The 25447-nt window shown below is 43.9% G+C and overlaps 1 protein-coding gene across 2 annotated transcripts in view; it reads left to right on the plus strand.

Annotated features, from left to right (window-relative positions):
- Window positions 1-25447, plus strand: part of AOAH (acyloxyacyl hydrolase) — a 919324-nt gene that overhangs the window by 875367 nt on the left and 18510 nt on the right. For both annotated transcript variants that reach the window (XM_078688219.1, XM_078688220.1), the window contains exon 19: window positions 83-179. In XM_078688219.1, coding sequence (XP_078544345.1) covers window positions 83-179 — 97 coding nt within the window. The remainder of the gene's footprint in view (window positions 1-82; window positions 180-25447) is intronic.

Below are 25447 nucleotides of genomic sequence, written 5' to 3' on the forward strand. Positions count from 1 at the left end.
ATTTGCCACATTTTAGAAAAGCTTGTGGCAAATCATGCAGACATAAATTCTCCCTAACATATGTTCCTTTCTCTATAAACAGAGGGCATTGCAACTCTCCCGAGTAATGGAAAAAATAGCAGTTTCTCAGAAATTTGCACATTTTGACATTCATTACATGGACTTCCCATATGAAAAAAGTAAGTCATTTTCAAATTGTAAGATTGCAATATGTTGTCACTTTATGTTTCTGCCTATGCCAAGACACAGTTTAAGAAACAATTGCTACTACACAAAACAAGTCCAGGATTTAGTGAGCTAGCCACTGGATAAACCACACCCCTTCAAAGAGTATAGGTGAGGGACACCTGGTGTGCTCAAAGCCATATTCTATGAACAGGTCACTTTTAGAGGCTGGACCTTATTTAGCAATTCTACTCAAGCTACTATAATCCCATCCCCTGTCAGGGTGAACACTTAAAGTCACTAAATTAAACTCCCTGGTAGCTATGGCACAGAGCAGAAAGGCTTAATTTAGGACAATGTGTAAACTATTCATGCAAAATTAAAACCTGTGTAAAGTCAAAATACAAAACAATGAAAATCTCAAACTGAATTAGAAAACAGAATAAAATGTAATAAGCAAAATTACACACAGAAGGTCAGCCAACGAGAGTCCACTTCTTTGTCCAGGGTACTAAAGGGAGCAGATCCAGTCCTTTAGATCTCCTCTGTGGGCACAGTCAGATGGTTTAGACCTTTTCTAATTTTTCACAGGTCCAGAAAATGTTCTGACGTGGGTACCTGGAGGTGCCACATTTATGCCTGACTCCTGCTGGTGGGAGGGAGTAACTCTTGGGCACTCCCTAACCAATGAGGCAAAGGTTCCTAGGGCCAACCCTGCCTACTTTTTTCAGTATTTCCTATTTGCCTTACTGCAAACAGGCCAAAAATGGCATGTGTCAGGGCATTTTGAAGATGGTGAAAGTCTTCGACCACACAAAATGTAGGTCTTAGAAGACTGGGCTGTGTTTAGGGAGTGTATTATGGTAATTCTAGTATGATCCAACATTTAACACTAAATTCCAGACAGACACTGTACACACAACAAACCCAGAGGCAGACATCTGGAAAGATAAAAGCAGGGTCCTTTGGCAACCTAGCAGGGAATCCAAAAGATTTGTCTTTTCTCTCCCTTTCAAGTATACCCCAAGTGTTACATGTGGTTCAACAGACATGTCAAGCAGGATTGGACAGTGTGGTGTCACAGAATGCCCACAGCCCCTTCTCTGAATATTCTGAAGAGTTCAGAGGAGTTATTTTTGCCAATTCATGTTAGTCTATTGCTTGCTCTCAGCAGGCATTTCACACCTCTTTCACACCTATTCAAGACTAATCATTGGTTGGGCTGTTGCTGGGGAGCTAATGCAATTTATCCTCCAGGAACTTCAAGAAGGGAAAGGGTCTATTTCTTGAAGTTACTTTTCCATACTATTTATTAAATACATGATTGCAATTGAATTGGATTTTTATTAGCTATACAAAATAGCAGTTTAAATATTTTTATAGCTGGTCCCATTTCCAGGATACAGTAGCAGTATTTTAATCTGTACTCTGGTTTCCTACATCAGACAGGCATGCCAGCGACACTGTAAAAAGAGGTTTTAGGGTCTTGTCACTGTAGGAAAATGGTAACATTAATTTTCTACTTATCCTGCTTTTAAAAACCATGCACCCTACCTTTGAGGGGGTAACAATAAACATTGTTATTCAGAGCCAAGATGCCCCTTTGGGGGTGAACGTGTGCTTTACAAATACACATGTTATGTTAAAAGTTAAATGTGCCAGTCAGCAATTAGCCAATTTATCCATGTTTTAGAGGTCAGAAAACATACACTAGGCACTGGACAACAATTCTCCAGTGTGCGCAGTCTAAAAGTCAGCAATAAAATCTGGCCTAGCACAAGACAATAACATTTGGTTTGATCATTCCGAAAAGGCAGATTTCCTACAATTTATATATTATTAAGGTAAAAATATGTGGAGTTATTTGTAGCACATCTATACTTACCTATATAAACTTTGCTTCACAATATTGTTGTAGTCCATATTCTGGCTACAATATTTTTACAGGACGATATTTAAAACAAAGTATTCTGGTAAACTACCATGATACTCATGTTACATTTTTCAGGCTATACTGTAACTTCTGACCCTTTTTGCATTTTCTTGTTTCTATATTTTTTCAAGTCTTTTCTTTTTTTCTTATCTGTGTGTGGTATCTTGCTCTCCCCCATCCTCCTCATTACATCTTTCTTAAGCATGTGCTCTATACTGGAACATATGCATTTGTACTCATATCTAAATGTCAGTCAGTTGACTTGATGGTGGATGGGTTTTGTTCAATAAAGCTCTCGCTTCTCCATCCCGCATTTGAGTACTTTATTACACTATCAAATATCCTGCTACCTAAACATCACTTGTGTATCTCCACTGCATACATTTGACTGGCTGTGTCTTCCGTCACTGAATTGTGGCTTTCTGAGACTGTCATTTGAGGTTGTGAAAGTGACCAGTACATGCAGAGCGTTCCTCTTGTGAGATAATGAGAGTCTCACAGGTACTTGGTGGTTTCCATATCTGAAGTGGTGAGTTGCAATGCAAACAGTAGCATTGCTGAGGTTGTTGGGCTGGTGATTTGGGGAATTTCCATGGTAGAGAATTCCATTCCCATCTTGGATAACAGCAAGCAGGAACATGGAAAACGAGGAAAGTGTGTGTAAGGATGATGCTGTATTTTGAGTGTCATCTGTATGGCTGCCATCTCAGGTTATTGTAATGCATACCAAGAACTAGCTGCCAACTAAAATTTTTGGAACGTTTAACAAGTGCTATCTGGAAGCAGCATTTTTCTGCGGGTGATCTTCGATTGTACAGCCGACAAGGTTCAAGTCAGTGTCTTGCGCACCTTGTTATAATTGCCCAGTATTGTTGCCCATGAAGTCAGCTGTTTTCATTGGTTTAACACATACTTTCTCTGGTGGTGTCACAAATGGAAGATTCAGTAAAACCTTTATCAGTGATGCCCACAATCACTGACTTGAAGTAAATGGTTTTTGTTTATGCGCACATCCACTTACTCTCTGCACACACATCAAAAACTTGGGAGGCTAGTCCAATGGTTTAATAATTAACAACTAACATCATCTGTTTTGGGACTTATTCATTATAACTCTCTATCATATATTATCGTTTAGCCTATAATTTGTATGGTTTTTGAGAAAACACCACTCCAGTGTGATTGAGTCCTTCTTAGTTGACCTACGTATTCTATGATCCTGGAAGAAAACATTACAGTGGAGTATATGGAAAATGTATTTCTGACCTGCTCCAAGGTTGTTGAGCTAATTTGGGAGTAGGGGGACAATTGGCTCTTCTCCAACACTGTTTAGGTGTGGAGGGCCAGGAAGTTCTGAAGAAACTGCCAAATCTTACTGAAGAATAATCAAGAGGGCTGAATGAGTTTGACATTTTCTTAAGAAAATAGATTCGAGTTACCTTCTGAAAGTCAGTACAGTATTGAAAAGATACTATTTTGAAAAGAGGGTTCGGGGTGAAGGGGAATTTGTGGTGGAATATGTTACTTTCTTATACATTTAACAGCTCTGTGTAATTTCCCAGCTCTCACAAAAGAGAGAATAATTTAATGCATGATAATATTGAGAAAATTAGTGAAGAACTGTGGTGGGTTATTTTAAAGTATGTATCCTCACATAAGCCTGTTGGGAGCTGGCACGACTGTACTTTTTGTGCGTGTAATAGAGATCAGTGCCTGACTCACCTAAGACATCAGTGTGATATTTTTAAATTTCCCAATGTCACTTTAAAATAGGTAAAGCAGCAAATGTGTTCTGCAAGGCGTTTCTGCACTGCAGCAGATGCCAAGAGAAATGTCACGTTCTACAGTAATTATATGACTGCAAGTTGCCCTCCTCTGATTGTAGCAATATGTTCTGAGGGGCTGCAGTTTGCTACTTGCTGCTATTATTGTCACCCCTTCTCAAAGAGAACGTTTAAATGTCCTTTCTGCCGTGGCTCGAGAGGCATTGCCTATCTGCCAACGCACACCCCTGCACTCACCCATACATCTATTCACATGCACCCATGCGTTCATCCTGCCACACAGTTGTGCACCCAATGCCGTGCATATGTTCAACTATCCACCCGTGCCTTAACAAATACACACATATCTCCTACCACCCAGCCTCTCAAACATTTACTTACTTATATCCTTCTAGTATTCCACCCATACATTCATCATGCTCATGAATCCTGTTACTTGCATTTTCCATCTATTTGTCTCTGCATTAACCTACAGCCTTGCAATTTACTTCTTCAAAAAACACAAATCCATGCATGTATCCATCACTGATTGCCATGTACTTATCCATCAACTTAGGAAAGTACTACACCTTCACATCTATCCATATACTCATCCAGTCATGTATTCACCTTTAATCATCTATCCAGGTATTCACCCAGGTACAACCCCACAACCATTCCTATATATCTGCGTGTATGCATGTTTTATGTGACTGTATGTACTTGCCAACTCCAAGCCTGCTAACTTTCACATTTATTTTACTGTGTGAGGAGCAGGGGTGGCCATGAAAGGGGCAGTCCAGTGAGGGGGACTGGACTTTGAGCCCATCACCGCATGGCTATCAATGGAAGGGGTGGTGAAACCAAGGAGAGGAGGTGGAGCTTAGTGCCTGGCACTGTTCGAGCAGACACCACCGACCCCCCCACCACTTCTGAAAGAAAATTAAAGGCTTCTTACTCTTCTGCTGATGTCCTAGGTTAGTTGTAAAACCCATCATAGACATTGACTGTGCAAGGGCACCAACAAAGAGTTGGAAATTCACTCTCTGAAAGGGTTTTCAGCTCACTGTAGTGGCGTAGCAAGGAGTGGGCGATGGGTTTTGGGGTGATGCCCCACTCCGCTCAGGGTGGCAAATGCAGCGGCCGCCATGGGCAGCAAATGGTCCAGCTACCCCTTTGGCTCACTGAGTGCTCATCATGTGATATTGGCTCTTCACCGGGAGATTGTATGAAGAGAGACAATGGCGGTGTTGTGTGATTTGGTAGGTCTGCTACTCTCGGAGCAGGGGAAGAATGTATCTGGTGCAGAATGGCAGCGCTGACAGGGCAGCACTTGCATCATGCGCTGCGCTTCTTCAGTGCAGGGTGCATCAACGTGGTGCTGTAAGCGAGTCACCTAAATTACACAAACTCCAAACACGGGCTCGAGAAGAGGTGATAAGTCATTATTTTTCCTTTATCTGCAGTAGCGACTGGTGTCTGATAAAATTGTTCAGGCAGTGCAGGGGCAGTTAAAAAAACACTTACCTGCCGCTCGGTGCTCTTCTCCTCGCCGCTCTTCTGCTCCTCTGGGCACAGGCTCCCAGACTCACCTGTGGCCAATCCCGATAGTGCTCTCACCATGAGAGCAGTGTCGGGATTGGGCCCAAAGCGCACTGGTTTTGCGCTCCATCGGGAGCTGGAAGTCTGGTCTCTCCTCCCAACATGGCAGCTGTGTTATAGAGGAGTCAGTGCGCATGACAGTTTGGCCATCCTAAGGTTACCGGCTAAACTGCCATGTGCACTGACAGCAGTGCCCAACACCCCCCCCCCTCCCCCGGTTGCAGTGCTGTGGCCCCGCCACAGCACATAATCATTTTATTTTTCATCTGCCTCTGCAGGCAAGGGGGCCGACGCTCCTCCACCATAGCGGAGGAGCCGCCACTGTTTATCTGTGTCTCTACACAGCTCTACCTGCTGCAGCTTTCACTGATTTGCATCCAAAAGGCTGTCTCTGCCCTCTCACACACAGGGCTGTTTCAACTGCGATTGGGTGCAAGAAAAAAAGGCACAAAGCTAGCAACTGCATTTTATTTTGCATTTCACAACTTTGCGCTTTGGCACTACGTCACAGGATACCAATATGTGTGTTTTTTCAGACAGCATGTTGTATTGTGGGTCTTGTTGTTTTGCTTTTAACAGTTTCATTATTGACCCAAATCCATTGCATGCAAAGTAATATTAACTAAAATGCCATAAGTGGCTGGATGTGTTATACATGAGGTGGAGCCAATTATTAGCTATGTTTTAAAATGCTACAATGTCACCAACTCCAATATAAAAACAGCTTGTCGGATGCATAAAACTAAAAGTAAACGTTGCTCATTTATTTTGTAAGGGGACACTGTTAGTCCTGTCAGCCTTAAGGTGATCTTCCCCCAAATGTTCTGCTTTCACCCCTGCTATTTTTGCTGATCTCGCTGATCTCTATGCACTTTACCACTACTAAACCTCATAAAATTTCCATACACCAAATTGGCACATTTAATTTACTTTTAAGTCCCTAGCAAAATGGTACTTCATGTACCCAAGGTCTGTAAATTAAATGCTACTATTGGCCTGCAGCAGTTACTGTGCCACCCACTTAAGGAGCCCTTTTATACATGTCTTCGGCCTGTCATTGCAACCTGTGTGTTAAGTTTTAAAGTTCCATTTTGACCTGGCAAATTAAACCTTTTGCCGAGGCTAAATCTTCCTTTTTAGTGCATCTAAGTTACCAATAGGGTAGGCCGTGAACAGCCCAGATGGCAGGGTGCAGTGTATTTAAAGGGTTGGACATATACTTTTAAGTTTTGCATGTCGTAGTAGTGAAAAACTCCTAAATTAGTTTTTCACTACTATAGTGCCTACCTCTCCCAAGAGGATACATTGGGTTACCTTATTACATTTATTAAGTGCTAACTTTCAATTGGGAACAGATAGAAGGATCGAGTTTGGTGTCTAAAGTATTGTATCTACAATCCCTCTTTACTGATAAAGTCAGATTTTTTGTCACTATTCTGAAAATGCCATTTAAAAATTGGCATTTTCTTGTCCTAACCATTTGATGCCTGCTGCTTGTCCCGGGATCACATGACTAGGTGTAGCTGTCAATTGGTCTTTGTGTATTGCTCCAAGACAGTGAGAGAAGGTGGGGCTAGGTGTAGTCAAGATGGTACACTCTGACTTAAGGAGGGGGAGGAGCTTGGCAAAAGCCCAGAAGCTCTCGAAGAAATGGAGAGGTCAGATGTACTTAGCCACTTGTGTGGATCACCCCGGTGGTCCCTTTTAAGCACCTCTATTCGGAGGCAGATATAGAAGGGAGATATGTGTTGCTGTTTGGGATGCTGTATGGGGGGAATAATTTCATACTTAACATGTATGCACCAAACACTGACGATACCAACTACTACTATAAGGTGCAAAACCTCTTAATGGATTAAGTGGGAATATCCAAGATTGGGGCTGGGGATTTTAACTGTGATCTTAATGGTGTGACCTACCAAGCCAGGCCCGACAACGGCTCTGATGGAAGCTATGGTTAATTCAGACTTTGTGGATGCCTGGAGGGCGTAATATCCGACATCCAGAGTGTACTGTTGCTATTCCCTACCCATGGCAAGTATATCCGATTTTACCTTATCGTAGTTGCTGACCTTGATATGTATATAGTAGCATCCATTAAATATTTATGCAGATTTCTCTCTGATCATGCCACGCTGCTTGTGGACTGTGCTTGGATGGTGGGAGGTGAATCCATGCAGACTTAGCTATTGCCACCAGACATTTTGCTGGCCGAGGTGTGCCTGATGGATCTCTCTAGGGCCATTGACAACTATCTTAAGGGCAACTGGGGCATGACTGCCACAAGGGCAAATAAGTGAAAGGCACTGAAAGCCGTAATAAGAGGTATGCTTGAGCAAGGTCTATGGGGTGAAGAAGTCTAGCAGGAACTGTCACATTGGGAAGGTAAACTTACAGAGGTACAGCAAGAGGAGGGGGACTTCTGTGAATACTTCACGTGAGTTGCTGGATGTAAGGCAGCATGTTGCAGACATATGGGACAGGTTGAATAAATGTACTCTGGAAACATCCCCAAGAGCTGCATATATAGAGGGACAAGCCCAGCCATCTTCTCGCTTGGATACTGCGAAGAGAGGCAAAGACACCACCAGTGTGCTGCTTGGCATGTCTGGACAGTATGGCTGCAATTACACAAAGGGCCATAAATTAAGTTTTCACTGATCATCTGATGGGGGTATATAAACATGTGGTTGTTGGTGAAACGGATAGTATCTGAAGATATGTGTTGAGGGTGGTTAAACCTAGGGTGCCTGAAATCCTTATTTAGGAACTTGAGGCTGATCTCTTCCTAGAGGAGATTGGGGAGGTCTTTCACTCGATGCCCAGGGGTAAAACGTTGGGGGAAATGGCTTACTGGTGAAAGTTTATCATGCTTTTTTGCCTCAGCATGCAGACAAGCTTTTGCAGGTGTATACTGAAGTGCAACAGGTAGACTCTCTTACACTGGCCATGCAAGAGGGTGTGAATTGTATGGTGCCCAAGCTGGGTGAGGAGGTGGTGCACCTGGCCTATTTTAGACCATTAACTATGATCAATATGGACACCAAGGTCCTCTGAAAGGTACCGGCTAACAGACTACAATTAGTGATTGGGCAGTTGGTGCATGAAGACCAGAATGGGTTCATTCCGGGTCGCAATACTGCCATGAGTGAGGAGACTCACTCATGCACTACACTCAGTGATGGACTGGGATGATGCACCTCGAGAAGGTGTTTGACAACTTGGGGGCTGGGATATCTGATGGAAGTCATCTGGTTTTGGTCTGAGATTCTGTACCTGGGTGCAGCTGCTCTATATGAGACCTGTGGTGCGGGTGGTGTGATGTCAGGAGCTGGGAATGTGGTTTGAGGCAATAAGGCAGGGATGCCAGTTATCCCTACTCCTGTTTGCCCTAGTGCTGGAGCCCTTAGCCCTCAGAATTTGGAGGGATCTGCATGAATGGGCGATCACACATGGGAAGACAATGCATTTGGTGTCCCTATACTCCGATGCGGATCTCTTTTACCTGAGGGTGCCCCGGACCTCGCTGCCTCGCCTTTTGCAACTGTTGGAGTAGTTTGGGGAGATCTGTGGACTCCGGGTAAACTAACATAAGAGCCTTCTTTTCCCCCTGGGAGGTTGGGAAGGGCTGGAGAGGGAGAGACTCCTTGCTCTCCGACTGTGGTGGGAAACTGCTGCTTTCCAATTTTTGGGAGTTAAGATAGCCGTTGCAGCTGATCAATATGCCTACAATCCAGGGATGGTGATAGAAGGGCTGCACGCATTGATACCATGATGGGATTGTGGCTGCATTGTCTATAACACCTCCAAAAGGATTTCTACTCACTGAAGCCCGAAGTCTTCAGGCAGGTAAACAGTATTTTGATATAACTGGTCTGGGCTGGTGGGCATTCTAGGATTGCGTTGGAGACCCTACATAGAGATCAGGAATTAAGAGGCTTGGGGGTACCCAACCTTAAGTTGTATTATGTGGCCCACATTCAGCACGCTGCAAAGTGGCTAGCCGTGGAAAATAACTGGGAAAAATGATTGCTGAAGGGCACTTGCGACAGGAAAGCATTGTCAGTGCTCCTGTTGAGAGGGGACAGCTGGGGTATCTTGGTGCCTTATATTGTCGGACAGACCAGCTGCATTTGGGAACAGATTGTTAAAAGGGTTGTCAGATGTCCGCCATTTGCGAGGGACCTATACACCTGGGGCCTCATTCATGAGGCTGTGCGTCACTTTTACGCCACCCGTGCATCACTTTTTGTGACGCACCAGTGGCGTAAAAAATGCGCCTTGTTGCGCCATATTTACAAAGTGACGCATCTAGGTAGATGCGTCACTTTGTAAACCCCTGCGCCACATTATACCTGCGCCAGGTATAATGTATGCAAGGGGGGCGCATTGACGCAAGAAAGGGTCGTAGAAGTGACGCAGTGAAATATATGAGATTTCACTGCGCCACTTCTAGGACGCAGATGCGTCAATGTCTTACGCCTGCCTCACAGCAGGCGTAAGACTGACAAAGGCCCTTTCACATGGGGCTTGCCCCATGTGAAAGGACACATTGCTGGAGTTGCGTCACTTTTGTGACACACTCCAGCAATGCGTCACTTTTGCGCCCTACAGATACGTCAGAAATACTGACGTATCTGTAACTCCTTGCAAAATGATGCGTCATACAGTAAATATGACGCATCAATCATGTCGCAAGGAGGGCGCACTGTGAAGTCACGCAGCGATGCGTCACTTCTCATAAATAAGGGCCCTGGGATTTGCAGCACTTTAGCTGCATTTGCAGCGGCATTTCGATTACTATATGGAGAGAGGGAGGCTGTCAATTGCTTGCTGACTAATTTCCAGGGGACATTATTCACCTTCCAGGAGACATCGGGCACATTTGGAGTGGGCCCTGGGCATTTCCTCCAATATGCTAAACTGGCTGGCACAGCACACGAAATATGGACAGGCTTCCCCAGTGCTGCTCCCACAACTGGAAAGCATATTACAGATTGGTGAGCGATGCCGCTTAATAACACTGACGTACAGGGGATACAAATCTGACTCTCATCCGACTACCGAGCCATACAAGTCTGGGATGTAGGACTGGATGTTCTGTTTACGGACAGGGAATGGGGAAGGATGTGCGAGCTGGTATGGAAAGTGTCCGGAAATGCCTGGTTTAAGCTGATGCATTTTAATTTCTCCACTGCACGTATTTGAGCTAGTCAAAATGTATCTGATTAGACCTCCAGACTGCCCCCGGTGTGCGACAAAAAGGGCAACATTACTACATATGGATTGGTCATATCCGACTGTCCTGGAATATTGGCATTGGGTGCTAGAGGTGATGCAGGCAGTGACTGGGATCCCGCTGCCATTACAGCCTCACCAACTGCGTTTGAGCCTTGTAGAGTGGCCAAAGGTAGCGAAAATTCCTATAAATTCTTTCAGCTGGCCCTGCTCTTGGCCTATTGCCATGGGATGGTTAGGAATGCGGCAACCCAGTGTGCAGTTGTGGACGCAGGACAAATTGTGATGGTCTATGGCAGAGGAAATACATATAAAAATGACTAGAAGGGATGAAAAAGTACAGGATGACTTGATAGTTTGGCGAGCGATTATGGAAGGTTTTGCAGAGAGAGGGGGGCGTAGAGGGACATGAGGACACTCAAAACACGTATTGAACGCACTAAAGGGATTGGGAACCAGAGATGTGTACATATGTAATCCGTGACTTGCAGTGGATGACTCAATTGTTGTATGTGCACCACTCATGTCTGTTACTAATTGAGGCCATCTATACGCTATAAAGGAAGGCTAGTGATTGGAGGGTGTAAGGAGGTAGTGGGGAGGAATGTGTGTTATACAGTATTACTTATTTGTGGAATAAGAGAATAACACCAGAAAATGTGTAAAATGGGCTTGTTATTCATTGTATTGGAAACTGAATAAATAAATAAAGAATAGAATAAAAGGAGATGGAGGAGCTGTCACCTACCACACTTGTACATTTCAAAGGCTCTGCCGGAGCACTCTTACAAAGGGTTTGTCATTAGTATTTTGTGTCTCCAGACAAGCTGGTGCCGGGGCAGGGAGGAAGGGGATGCCTAACACCTCGGGGGGAGGAGTGTTGAAGCCTTTAGAAACTCTGCCTACTTTAAGTGGCACCTGGTATACATATTGAACCTCAGACCCCCAACTCTTCAGTACACCCCTGGACCTGTGGAGAAGAAGGACTGCTGCGCTGTTTTGCTGCCAGAAGAACTTCCACTCTGCTGTCGGCTGCCCTGCTTGGTGAGAAGGAAAACAACACTTGCACCGTTCATACCAAGCTGAAGTGACTCGAAGGGTCAGGCAGCTGACCTCCTTTTCTGAGCTATAGGGACATAACAAGCTCCAGATGCTATGCTGGCCTCTGTTGAAGTGACTTTCTGAACCCCAAGTGGTGCCCCTTAGATCCTGGATCCTTGGTGTGGCTTCAGTTGAGCTCCCCTGAAGGTTTTGAGCTTTATGTGAGTGTGAACGGGGCTGTTTGCACCAAGATCCTGCTACGCACCAACACACAGTTCTGGCAAACCTGGCTCTTCACTCTACAGCAACTGCCAATGACGCCCAGCAGTGCGAGATCAGCACTCCGTGCTAGAGCTTCGACAGCTCTCAGCTCCCTTCAATGCAGAGCTCCAGCAACGTCCGTCCTTGACCCCCAACAGGATCATCGTGCTACAGTGATGACCGTCCACGAAGCTCAGCCTACTTTTCATGCTACTTCGACTGCCATCTGTGACGCTGTCCCTGCTCCTCGCAGTCTCTTCCACCTCGAACGGAACTCTTTGCACTGGACTGAGAAGATAACTCTTTCAGTGGGACTAAGAGGGTCCCTGTGTTCGGTCCACTCTCCATCCTGATCGGGCTGAACTTGTGATGTTCAACCGGTCTTGCATGACCAGTTAGCCTTTTTGCAGCTATTTTCACTTAAAGCTTTACAATTCCATATCTCTTGTTCTACTGATTGGATTTGTGTATTATTGGTGTCAAATAATGTATTACATTTTACTCAATTTTTCTAAATTGGTGTGGGATTTTTCTCATGTTGTGTTTCACTTTATAACTGTTTGAAGTGCTGAATAAATACTTTACACATTGCCTCTGAGGTAAGCCTGACTGCTTTTATGTCAAGCTACCAGAGAGTTAAGCCCAGGCGAATTCTTGGTTTGCTTGTGAATTCGCCCTGACAAGGACCTTGCTTGCTGACTGATTAGCCCCCCCATCAACAAGTAACCCAGTTTCTCACAGTAACACTTTCACTCACATCATGAATTAAAATTACCACTGACGATGTGGATCGATTTTTTTTCTATGTGTAGTGAAACTTTTTATACCAAGCTTCACAACACAATAAAGGTACAACATGGACCGCATCAGCACAACCTTCCCCTACATAAAGTATAAGTGAAGGACTGGTGGCAGTAGCAGATGGAACATTGCACCATTCTTTAACTCATGTAGGACAGGTAGAGAGTATAGGTAGCTAACACACTGAAGAGTAAGTGAGAGGAATGAAATGGCTGTTGTATGATTTCAGCAAACAGACCTAAACATTCAAGAAGTGCAAAACACCTGCAAGAAACAAGCAAACCTCTTATGAAATTAACATTCATTCATGCACTCATATTGGATGATGAACGCTCACCTATCTAGTATGGTATGCTTTATCAGTGGGTCCCATAGCTTACACTGGGAAGCATTCAAGAGCACTACTGCTTACTGGTTGTATAGTTTCCCAGTTCTGGGTTGTCTAGTTTGGGAGAGGCTATGTCTCTTATATCGACATTTATGTCTTCCCTTTGTTAAACTGTCAGACCTATATTAAATTTGCATGTGTGTGAGCTATAATGTTTCTTTACTGGTGCCTCTCTATCACAAGATCAAAAACAGCTGGGCTGGGCAGCGAACCCTACTTTTCTTTTCCATCAACATATTTTGGTTTTCGTATGCTATCACTATAGGTTCAGGAGTCTTTCCCTGGAATTCAGGCATCTCACTCCAAATATTGTGAAATAATCCCTGCCTCATCCATGCTTACCAACCTCGGAAATGAACTGGGGGTAATGGGAGGAATTTCCTCAGGTGCCACTCCTTGAAGGGGCCTCGCCGCATAATATTATTGGTGAGGCTATCAGCACATGCAGCAGTTTCACAGGACAATTTACTGTAATCGGATCCTGCGCTGTGAAACAGACCATGCCCACACTGCCAAGCCCCTGAATCTTCTTTCTTGGTCGTCGGTGGTCCCAATAAAATATTTCCTGTTCTGTCCCTCCACAAGACTCCGAGGCATCTCACATAATTTGCATTATTGGTGCATCCCAATAGGTGTATCCCGATAGGTGTAGCCATGGGGGGGGGGCACCATGGTGGGATGAGTGAAAGAGGTAAAACGCATTTCTTAACCAGCCCTCACAGCCAATCCTGCAGGGGAAGCTGAGGATGTTGTCGACGGCACTTCTCAGTGGATTACCATGGTGGTTCCCACAGTGGAGGGGTCTATAAGCACAGTTGCACTGAGCTCAGCACCACTGTGAAATGTCAGGATGCCTGGATCTCCACAATTATTTAAGCCTTATTTCATATTTGATTACAAATTATTTATTTGTTTCAATAGACTTCCAATTCACCATCACTCATAACTTTAGAACCTGGATAGTTTCCTGAAGCGATATATAGTAAGGCGAAGCACAGATCACTTCCAATCACTGTTTAATTGCTGTCAAACTGCTGCTAATAAACCCATCATTGTCGTCAGCGCAAAATCCCTTGGTGTCATACTCGACACAAAACTCAATCCACTCTCCCACATTAATTCAATTGCAAAGTCTGCTCGATACCAACTGCGCCTTCTTTGGGGGATTCGTCGCTTCTTCCCAGAGCATGACCTTAAAACCCTGGTCCAATCGCTGGTCCTCTCCAGACTGGACTACTGCAATTCTCTTCTTACTGGCCTCACCAAATCCCACCTGTCCCCCCTTAAGTCTTTTCTCCATTCAGCAGCTCATTTCATTTATGGGGCTAAAAGGAGCGACCACATCACACCCATGTTATCCACCATCCGCTGGCTGCCCATCGAGGCAAGATCTATCTACAAGACTGCCTGCATCACCCACAAAGCCTTGCACTCCTCCTCTCCTCGCTACCTGGCGAATAAACTGAAACTCTATGGAGGCTCGAGACCATCACAAAATGCGGAAAATCTACTGCTTGAACCTCCCACTTTCAAGAAGGAAAGATCTATGGCCCAATCCTTTTCAGGCAACGCAGTGAGAATCTGGAACTCACTTCCGCCTCAGCTCCGGACCACCACCTCCTCCCAGGCCTTCAAAACTGACCTCAAAGATCTCCTCCTTCAAAGACACTTCCAAAGTTAATTCATGCCCTCTCTATTATCTGAAGTAGAAAATCTCTATTCTCCATGACTAGGGAAGTGCCTTCCCAGTGTGTTCTTGTGGTTTGAGAGTCTGCCATTTATTGCAGTACTACCCTTTTACCTGTGTTTGGTACTCTTTTGTAACATGCATACGTCACTTTTCTCTTGTAACACACTGTTTGCTACCTCTTACATTTTGTTTGCTTTCGAATACTTGCACAAGCGCCACCATTGCCTACGTAACGTTTGTTCTTGTGTTTGAGTGTCCTCCATTTATTGCAGTATTATACCTCTACTTGTACTTTGTACGCTTTTGTAACCTGCACACGTCACTTTTTCCTCCTGTAATGCACCGTTTACTACCTCTTGTATTTTGTTTGCTCACGATTGTCACTTTTGCCTCATGTAATGTAACGTTTGCTTTTCTAATTTGTCCACTTGCAATGTTCTCATGTATCAGTTCTGTTCCTATTGTGAAGCGCTCTGACACCTTCGGGTAAAGTCCGGCTATATATAAAATCGTATAAATAAATAAATTAGCCACCGGATCAGCACTCTAGTGGCTGGACCCCGATGCACGGCTGACGTCCATAAAGACGCCAGATGACGCGGTAACTGGTTGTAAGTAAGAGCCCTCGCGGAAAGCCTTTTCGTTTTTTCCTGCTTGCTGCTAATCGTTTTAAATTGCTGTCAAGCTGCTGCTAATTCATTTGAACTCATTTAAAAGTTTTTAAACTGTTGGTAATGTTTTACTGTGCTACTGTCCGGGAGAGCTGTGTTGAAAGCTCAGGGGTAGAGGAGCTTCCCTTTTATCTCCTTCTCACTCGCACTTTAATTAGCCGCCGGGTCAGCGCTCTAGTGGCTGGAACCTGATGCACGGCTGAAGGCTGACGTCCATAAAGAAGCCAGATGACGCGACCGCGCAGCAGACACAACGCTGGCAAAGGCAAGCTTGTTTCTCCAGCCTCTGTCTCTCCCCCCCTCCCCCTTTTACGGGAATTATACAAATTATTCCTTCTAAATTGCAGATCTCTGCCTAAGCACACAGCAGAGATTTCGATTATCTTAAAAGACTTAGACCCAGAAGTCCTGTTTCTTACAGAAACCTGGCTAAATTCCTGCTCAGCGCCTGATATAGTGCAAGCGCTTCCCCCGGGATATTTAATTCAGAGGGTGGATAGAACTTTAGGCAAGAGAGGTGGTATTGCTGCCATTTACAAAGATCATTTGATCTGCCTCCTGTTTGGCAGCCCATTATTAGATTGTGAGAATGTTCATTTCTCAATAGAATTCACCCCCACCCTTTCATTCTCAGGTATTTTAATATATCGCCCTCCTCGGCCGATTGGACAATTTAGTAAATCCATATTAGAAACAGTTGTCAATCTCGCCAGCACTGATGCTAATTTTACTCTCTTAAGAGATTTTAACTTGCACTTTGATTACCCCTCTGCTTCGATTGCAACAGAATTGGCCCAAGATCTCATGGCTTTTCATCTGTCACAGAAGATCCCGCATGTGACCCATGTCAAAGGGCATCTCCTTGAACCCATTTTTTCTAACTTGGGTGACTTAAAGGGAAAGGAACCCATTCCCCTTCCATGGTCGGACCATATTTTGATCCCCTGCCTCTGGTCTCCACTAACCTCATGTTCAGCCAACACAAACCCTTATTTGCCCCGGTCCAAACTTCCCCTAGACAGGTGGATTCAAGAACTCGAAAAGACCAAGCCAAACCCTGACCCAAATCTAGTCGCAGCTAACGAAAGATTCTACAACTGGATAGAGGGATCACTCAATTTAGTGCTTCCCAAAATATTGATCCATTTCAAAGGTGGACCCAACAAGTCTGCCTGGTTCTCCACCAAACTACGTAACTTAAAACAGTAATGCAAAAAGACGGAAAGGGTCTGGAGGAAAGATTTCTCCCCCAATAAGAAATTGGAGTATAGGTCGGCACTCAGACTGGATAAGGCAGAAATAAAAAGAGAAAATTCCCATCAGCCCGCTCAATAGCGGAATGTCGTCATCTGGGTAGAATGGTTGACAAAGGCAATGTCCATGATGCCCTTCCTTAGGAAGCACCCAAGGCTAGCACAGCTTAGGACCATTGCGTTGACCCTCAACCAACAGAGACACAGACTGAAAAGGATTAGATTGCAGTGCTCAAAAGGATGTGTGAAAAGGAAAAGAAACAAGGTTCATAATCCAAGTGTTGTTAAAAATACCTACCTTGATGTCATAAAAAACTTTATTGGGTCTGACCATCAAGGTGGTATGGTTAAAAGCAGAGTGCAAATAGCATGCAAGAAATTGCTATTAATCATGAGTCTTAAATGGTCGACATGTTTCAGCCTTCAAAAGGCTTTCTTCAGGACCTACGATGTACTACTGCAATGAAGAAAAAACGTGAGTAAACTTACTGGGTGAAAGCCTCAATAAGTGAATCTGTCCTCCAAAAGTAAGGAGTCAGAAGTCTTCTCCTGTATATGAAACTTGCAGGTCCGCAGCCTCACTACTTTGCCGTGCGGTGTACCTGATGTCCTCACCTCCCCCTCGACTCACAGTTTTGAGCGAGGTAACGACGGAGAGGTGAGCACTTGGGGCCTGTCGTGGATGCTGCCCCCTTTTCTGCAATACTTGCTGGGTAGATCTTTGTAATACTTGGTGGGTATCAGGCGCTATTACTGGCCGACGGGCGATCTCCCTCTGAGCATTTACAGATATACAAGACACCACAAGTGTAAGGATATGTCCTTTTTGTTAATATTTGAATAGGAACTACTCGTGGAGCCCTTATTCAGTCCTGCTTAGTCTTCTGGCCCTCTGGGTTTGGTGTGCCATTTTAAACTTGGTGTGCAGCCTCGTGTAGGGCATGCCTAACCCTTTAGAGGCCCTTGTGTCAGCGTTGTTATCATGATTCAAGGACTCCCTATTAATACCATTGGGGGTGTTGATCTTCTCAAAACTTATTTAATGATACGTATGCTTTTGTATTTTCTTCTTTTTCTGCTTAGTGCGTGGCCTCCTTCACTGTGAGCAAGTGCCAGGTGAGGTGAGGTCTTTCCTCCCTGCAATTTGGGTGAGTTGATTTATGTAGGAGTCTAGAATGTACTTCACACCTAGATTTTCCTCTTGCTGACAATAAGAATCATGTTTGTCGCTTTGTGTTCTGATTGTTTCATATACAGGAGAAGACTTCTGACTCCTTACTTTTGGAGGACAGATTCACTTATTGAGGCTTTCACCCAGTAAGTTTACTCACGTTTTTTCTTCATTGCAGTAGTACATCGTAGGTCCTGAAGAAAGCCTTTTGAAGGCTGAAACATGTCGACCATTTAAGACTCATGATTAATAGCAATTTCTTGCATGCTATTTGCACTCTGCTTTTAACCATACCACCTTGATGGTCAGACCCAATAAAGTTTTTTATGACATCAAGGTAGGTATTTTTAACAACACTTGGATTATGAACCTTGTTTCTTTTCCTTTTCACACATCCTTTTGAGCACTGCAATCTAATCCTTTTCAGTCCGTGTCTCTGTTGGTTGAGGGTCAACGCAATGGTCCTAAGCTGTGCTAGCCTTGGGTGCTTCCTAAGGAAGGGCATCATGGACATTGCCTTTGTCAACCATTCTACCCAGATGACGACATTCCGCTATTGAGCGGGCTGATGGGAATTTTTTCAAGGACCTCTGGGGCTCTTCTCTCCCTCTAGGTTTTTCTCTTCTCTTCTCCTGTTATCATATTTCAATCGTGGATAATCTGTACATTGACCTGTTGGTTTTGTCTCTTCACAGAGTGAGTACTTCATAGGCTCCCGCGTATAGACTTCTGGTACCTCTCGTGTTGTGTATGACTTAGTTGGGGGACAAGGTACCGTTAAGTCTTTAAACACTTCTCCCCTTAGGCCCTCCCCTACCCAGTCTGGTTTGTTAGAAATAAAAAGAGCCCAGGCCTCCTACTATAAGGAAAAGATCTTGTTAGCCGCCAACTCTCCTAGAGAAACCTTTCATATTGCGAAAAATGTGCTCAAAGTCCCCCCTCCTCCAGCTATACCGGACACTTCTGGTCACCGCTGTAATAAACATGCTGAGTATATCTCTACTAAAGTCCAAAATATTCTTCAGTCCATTCCCTCAAAGGATAGTGACATGATAACCGAGCTGAATGATGCCGGCCCCCAAAAAAGTGAACATTCCTTAGAGGCCTTCTCTACAATGACCCACAAATCATTTCAAGCCATCCTGACTTCGATCACCAACAGACCCAACTCCTATTAATATCATGAAACTGGTAGTGGAGACAGTCGCCCCCAATATCAGTGACCTGATCAATGTCTCACTTTCCACGGGTACGGTTCCGCCCAAGTGGAAAAGGGCAATGGTGAAAGCGTTACTGAAAAAGCCCAACCTGGACCCTGTTGATCTGGGCAAGTATCGCCCCATCTCGCTCCTTCCTGGAATCAGCATGATTGCGAAAAATATATTAATCTCACGCTCTCCTCGTTTCTTGAATCTCATGATCTTCTCCACTCCTCCCAAACAGGCTTTCGCCCACATCAAGGCACCGAAACTGCCTTGCTAGCGGCGGTGGAAGAATCCAGAAAGATTCTTGACATCAGCCATAATTCTTCTCGATTTGAGCGCAGCCTTCGATACGGTGAACCATCGATTTCTGGTCCACCGTCTTAGGAATGTAGGGGTGACTTTCTCAGCCTTATTATGGCTGCAATCCTTTTTTAGAAGAAAGATTCTTCCAGATATTTGAAGGCGACACGACTTCAAAACCTATCCCTTTACAGTGTGGTGTCCCTCAGGGCTCATCATTAAGCTCCACTCTCTTTAATGTCTATATGGCTCCTTAGGCGGATATTGTCTCCCCTTTGGGATTCATATAGTAACATATGCTGATGACACCCAACTCGTAGCCCTAAAACACGCAGACCAGATGTCTAATGACCTCCACTCCTGTCTCGAGGAAGTAGCAAAATAGATGAGTCTGTCACATCTAAAATTAAACAGCGACAAAACCGGGCTCATGGTCCTTGGCAAACCTCTAAGTTTTAGAGCAAGCACAATGTGGCCAGCCTTCATGGGCCTGGGCCCGGCCCATAAAACCGAGCTAAAGAGTCTGGGCGTTCGGCTTGATCAGGACCTCAGCTTTAAAGTTCATGCCAGGAAGGCTGTTGCTTCCTGCTATGGCCTGCTCAGGTGCTCCCTTTTCTTCCCTTTAAAGCCAAAAATCAGTTGATTGAGGCAATTATTATATCCAGAATAGACATTGGAAATGCTCTTAATTTAGGTGCCCCGATCTCAGTAGTCACGAAACTGCAGATTGTACAAAACTGTGCAGCAAGACTGCTTATGGGAATCCCAAACCGTTGCTTGGCAAGGCCTGTGCTGTCTTCTCTCCATTGGCTCCCAGTACAGGAGAGAATCAACTTTAAGGCCCTCTGCCTCACCCATAACTCTCTGAGAGGGAGCGGAACACCAATCAACAAGGACTTTATTCGCCCTTATAGGGCAAACAGACAGCTCCATTCTGACGATCTCCACCTGAGGTGGTCCCTAGGATAAAGAAGGCCAGAAGTGGTGGCCAGCTTTTTCCGTATAGCGCCACCAGACTCTGGAATTCCCTACCTTTGCATCTGCGTAGGGAATCTAATCATCTTGTGTTCCGGAAACAGTTAAAAACCTGGCTTTTCGCCTAGGTACTCGTCTGCTCCAGTTACAGTTCCAGCACTGGGATGCTCCCGGGTAGCCATGTGCTAAATAAATGTAATTTCATTTCATTTCATTACATTTACTCACATGAACTCATCATTGCTTTACAGAGGTTAAAAAAAGAGAAAGTGCTTTTGATGTTCTCTCACACTTCTCAACAGAAGATAAACCTGTAGATAGTCTGCCAACCTTGTAATATTCTTTCCCCCTCTGCGGCCGTATACGGGCAGGGGAGTACTGGGTGGTGCAAGAGGGGGCCAGGGTGAAAGCTCTCTGGTCAATGATGTTCAGACCCCTTAAAACAAAAAACGATGTTTTCACAAAGGCAGACCATACCGCATCACAAAACATTTTTGACTGGCGGTATTTCATCCTCTGTGGTAAATTGATCTGGTGCTGGCTCCAACACCTATTATCATTGTAACATGAAAACAGCATTCTGGAGTTATTAATGTGTGCAAGAAACTGGGGGGCATATTATCAAGGACGGGCGATACATTATCGCCGCTTTTATCGGCAGGAAACTGCCGATAAAGCGGCGATAATGGGCTTGATAATATGCTCTATGAATTCCTATCGAAGCCCATGTTAGATGTCTTCACATCTAACATGGGCTTCAATAGGAATTCATAGAGCATATTATCAAGCCCGTTATCGCCGCTTTATCGGCAGTTTCCTGCCGATAAAAGCGGCGATAATGTATCGCCCGTCCCTGATAATATGCCCCTGGGTTATTAGTTGAGAGGAGTGGAAGCCTCACTCAGGCAACAGCCACAATCCTTCTCAGGCTGAACCACTAAAGTAAACTGTGCTTAACTCTCTGGTAGCTTGGCATAAAAGTAGTCAGGTTTAACTTAGAGGCAATGTGTAACATGTTTATACAGCACACACACAGTAATATAGTAAAAACACAACACAAGAATAATCCCAAACCAATTTAGAATAAGCATTGGCAAAGTCATTAGGTTTGACGTTGGCCGTGTATAGCCTTCTGGCAATTCTTGTTTTGTCGTGGTTTTTGCAAAACTTTATTGTTTGGGAATACGCCAAGCACATGTCGGTCTAAAAAAAACAAATATGTCTGCTGGCAGAAACGTTTTTTTGCTCCCAAAAAAAAAAGCCACACATTACTATAGTACTCGCTGGAACTGAAGGGAACTACATTGTGTGTGGATGTGTTCCTTGTGAATGGATGGCATGCTATAACTCTGAGTGAAGTCAGCCAATGACTGAAGTGGGCTGATATATTGTTCCTTAATGCATGCCAGAGTGGGTGGAAGTCATGTAAATGGCTCCAACCATAGACTAATGGAGGAAGTATGATAGAAATCCCTATAAGTAACAATGTCATACACAGAATTTTAGTAAAGCCAAAAGGTCTTGGCTAACACAGACGTAAAAAAATGTCAGGCTGGCATTGGCTGCAAAGCTTCTTTCCTTTGATGGAGGGAGGGATGGAGGAAGAGAAAGAAAGAAAGAAAGACAAGACAGAAAGAAGGTAAAAAATAAATTGAAAGGAAGAAAAAGAAAGGAAATAAAGGAAGAAAAAGAAGAACATGAGGAATGAAGGAAAGTAAGAATGAAAGAAGGAAAGGAAGAAAAGAAAGAAAAAGAAAAAAGAAAGATGGAAAGAAAGAAGGCAAGCATGAAAGACAGAAAAAAACACAAGAAATAAGTAAAAAGAGGATAACTTAATAAGAACAGTTTCAAATGGACACAATCTTGTATGTTGTGAAATAGCGGCAGTCAGAAAAGCAAAACACTCCAAAAGGAATTTATACCAGCATTGGCAGATAGGATCTGATAAAGATGGAATGTGCATCAGAAGCGTCCTGCTATCACATCAGGCTCTACACACAAAAGCCACACTAAAGTAATTACAAAGTAAAAACACTGGCACCGTAGGCAACTAGCTTGTGTGCGGATGTGCTCCTTGTAAGAGAGCAAAATACAACCACTCATAGTGAAGTTAACCAGTGACTTAGGTAAGCTGTCCCACCACCACTTGATATATGCTGTAATGGGTGGAAAAAAAATATGAATGTCACAACAACAGACCAATGGATGAAGAGAGATGGCTGAAATCCCCTAGATGTCTGTAGATTGTACATATTTTAGTAACATCAAAATGTCTTGGCTAATGCAAAGTCTAAAACTAGAGTACATTTTAATAAATAAAAAAAGATACCAAAACGACAAAAATCCAATCAGTAGAACCGGATATATTCAAATGTAAAGTTTTTGGTGAAGTTAGAGCCTAAAAACACAAAGTGCCACTTGTGGTCCTCTGGTCACGCTATACTGGGGGAAAGTCACTAGTTTAGGTAGACTGCGATGGAGCGTGGGTCAGATACAGGTGACAAGTTAGTACTGCTGAAGAGTTACCTTCAGAGTCTGGCACAAAGAGTTCCATCCGCATTGGAGTAGACCGAGGAGAGCAGACTGAGGGTCCCGGACGGCCGTCGGTTTAGCACAAAGAGCAGGCCGGTTGTCACAGATGGTAGTTGCCGCAGCGCAAATAGCTGGTCAGGCATGGTGGACGGTCATTGCTTTAGGTTCGGATTGGCAGTTGCCGTGAACTGTCGGTGCTGTAGCGCAAAGTGGAGGTCGTAATCAAGCCCTCTGGCTCCATCAGTATTCTTTACCTCAAAAATAATTAGGAAAATCTGTCTTTTCATTCCTTTGGACTTCCCAAAAACTGTGGTTACCAATGCCCTATTCATGGGCATCCAAAAAAGACTTCTCCATAAACTTCAGATGCAAAAGAACGCATTGGCACGGCTTTTGCTTGGAATATCAAAATATCAGTCTGTGTCTCTGGCCTTGATTAAGCTACTGTGGCTATCAGTGGCTAAGAGAATAGCATTTAAGGCTTTCTGTTTAGCTTTCAAGGCACTGCATAACATGATCCCAGGATATAATCAGGGCAGATTTATCTGTTACACCCCTCCCCGGAAGCTCAGATACTCAGAAGCCAAGCGCCTAGCGCTACCCATGGCCAAAAGACCACCTGGGGGAGGTAGGAGTTTCTTTCTTGGTACAGCCAAATTGTAGAACTCTTTCCCCATAAATTTAAAGAATTGTCCAAACCAACTGACCTTCAGGAAATCTCTTAAGACGTGGCTCTTTAGTCACTAGTATAGCTCTTTTATTTATCTCTCCGCTCTAGCCACAGTAGCTGGACTGTTCCCATGAGGCTCAGGGTCAGACTGATTTGCATATGGCCATGTCTGAACTGGGGTGGCAGAGTGGGCTAAAGAACGGTGATGGACTAAACCCAGATCTGTTGACTGGGTGTGAGTGTTTGATTGGTTCATATGCTCCGTCCATCACCATCCTTTTTCTAGCCACAGTAGCAGCAGCACCAAGACGCCTCAGGTCATTCGAGTGCTATATAAAATTAAAAATCAACTCACGAGTAAGAAAATGCTATGTGATGTTTCATTAATGCTATTTGTATTTTTAATACATTTGCAATGTGAGAAAGGGTAAAAGTATTGTATATTTTAAATCTTAAAGTATAAATTTCAAGAGATTAAACAGCATTTAAAATTAATTGGTTAGAGAGTTATTTTGCAAGTTACTGCATTTGAACTTAAATATTTAGAGGGTGTGTGTTTTAGTAACGGGTCTGCAGTTTGTAGACTATGCCATGATTGAAAATGTACAGGTATCAATGTGCCCCAAGTGACCATGTTTCAGGTAACAGAATAGCGAATGTTTTAATATATTTAAAAAATTCTAAAAATGCACACATTCTTTTTTTTTTTTTTTAAGTTTCTGTAGATTAATTTGAAATGTACTTTCATGTAAAGTTGAAGCTCCCCGTAGGCTTAGTGTTGGCTCAGTGAACAAATTCATACGTGCGTTCAATCAACAAGTATTCCCCCTCTGCCTCGATTTACTAGGGCTCCCACAAGTGCCCCTCTCTTGCCCCCTTCCTAATGCACAGTGGGGTCTGTGGGTGGTGCTTCAGAAAGTATGTTTGTTCGGGATAGCCAATTCTATTTACGCAGTAACTTGTGAATCGATTATTAGCTATGGCTCCTGTTTCATGACTTTTGTGAAGGCATTTAATCATCTATATGGGAAAAGGTGTTATGATATCAGCACTGCTGCATGTCGATGCGTGGAACCTGTCAGTTGTCTCATCCTCTCAGTTATGTGTAATTGAGTAATAGTGATGCTGTAGGGCGCTGTAAGATTAGTCTACAACTGCTGTCTTTGGCATGTGCTTGGCAGATTTGTATTTTTATTGTTTAACCGCCCCTTTCAAGGAGATTTTCGGAGTCTTCTTGGAAAGGTCAGGAGGGAAAATTAAGCGAAGGAATATGCTATATACATTTCGATAAATGACAAGCAATGTTTAAGTGCATGATCTTTTTTTTAAAAAAAATTTACCACCTTTAATAAATGGATCTCTTTGGCCAATGTTTTGCCATCATTTTTCAAACATCTCTTGGGAAAAGTAAGCCTCAACAAGAATTGGCATAGCCAATAGGTCTTGCCTTTGGGACCTATAAGTATTTAATTCTGCAGCACGATATCCTTGGTGCAACATCAACTGTTGCATGGTTAAACACTTTTAATGTCTCAAAGGCGATACCTATTGGCTATGCCAATGCTTGTTTTCCTTTGGAATCTGGGGAGTGAAGTCCTGCATTTGTAACGGGAAAGTAAAACTGAAAGTAGCAGAGTGCAAAGAATAAAACCATGATTTGGTAGAGTACTCTGACCGCCCTGCGTTCATGCCCTAATCTTCCTTCTTCATCAAGAAAAGGTTAACTAGAACCCACTGTCTAGAACATAATGAAAACCTTTCAAAGTCAGACATTTACCCTATAAATTA

This window comes from Lissotriton helveticus, chromosome 4_1 (genome assembly GCF_964261635.1).
Source record: "Lissotriton helveticus chromosome 4_1, aLisHel1.1, whole genome shotgun sequence".
Taxonomy (NCBI): Eukaryota; Metazoa; Chordata; class Amphibia; order Caudata; family Salamandridae; genus Lissotriton; species Lissotriton helveticus.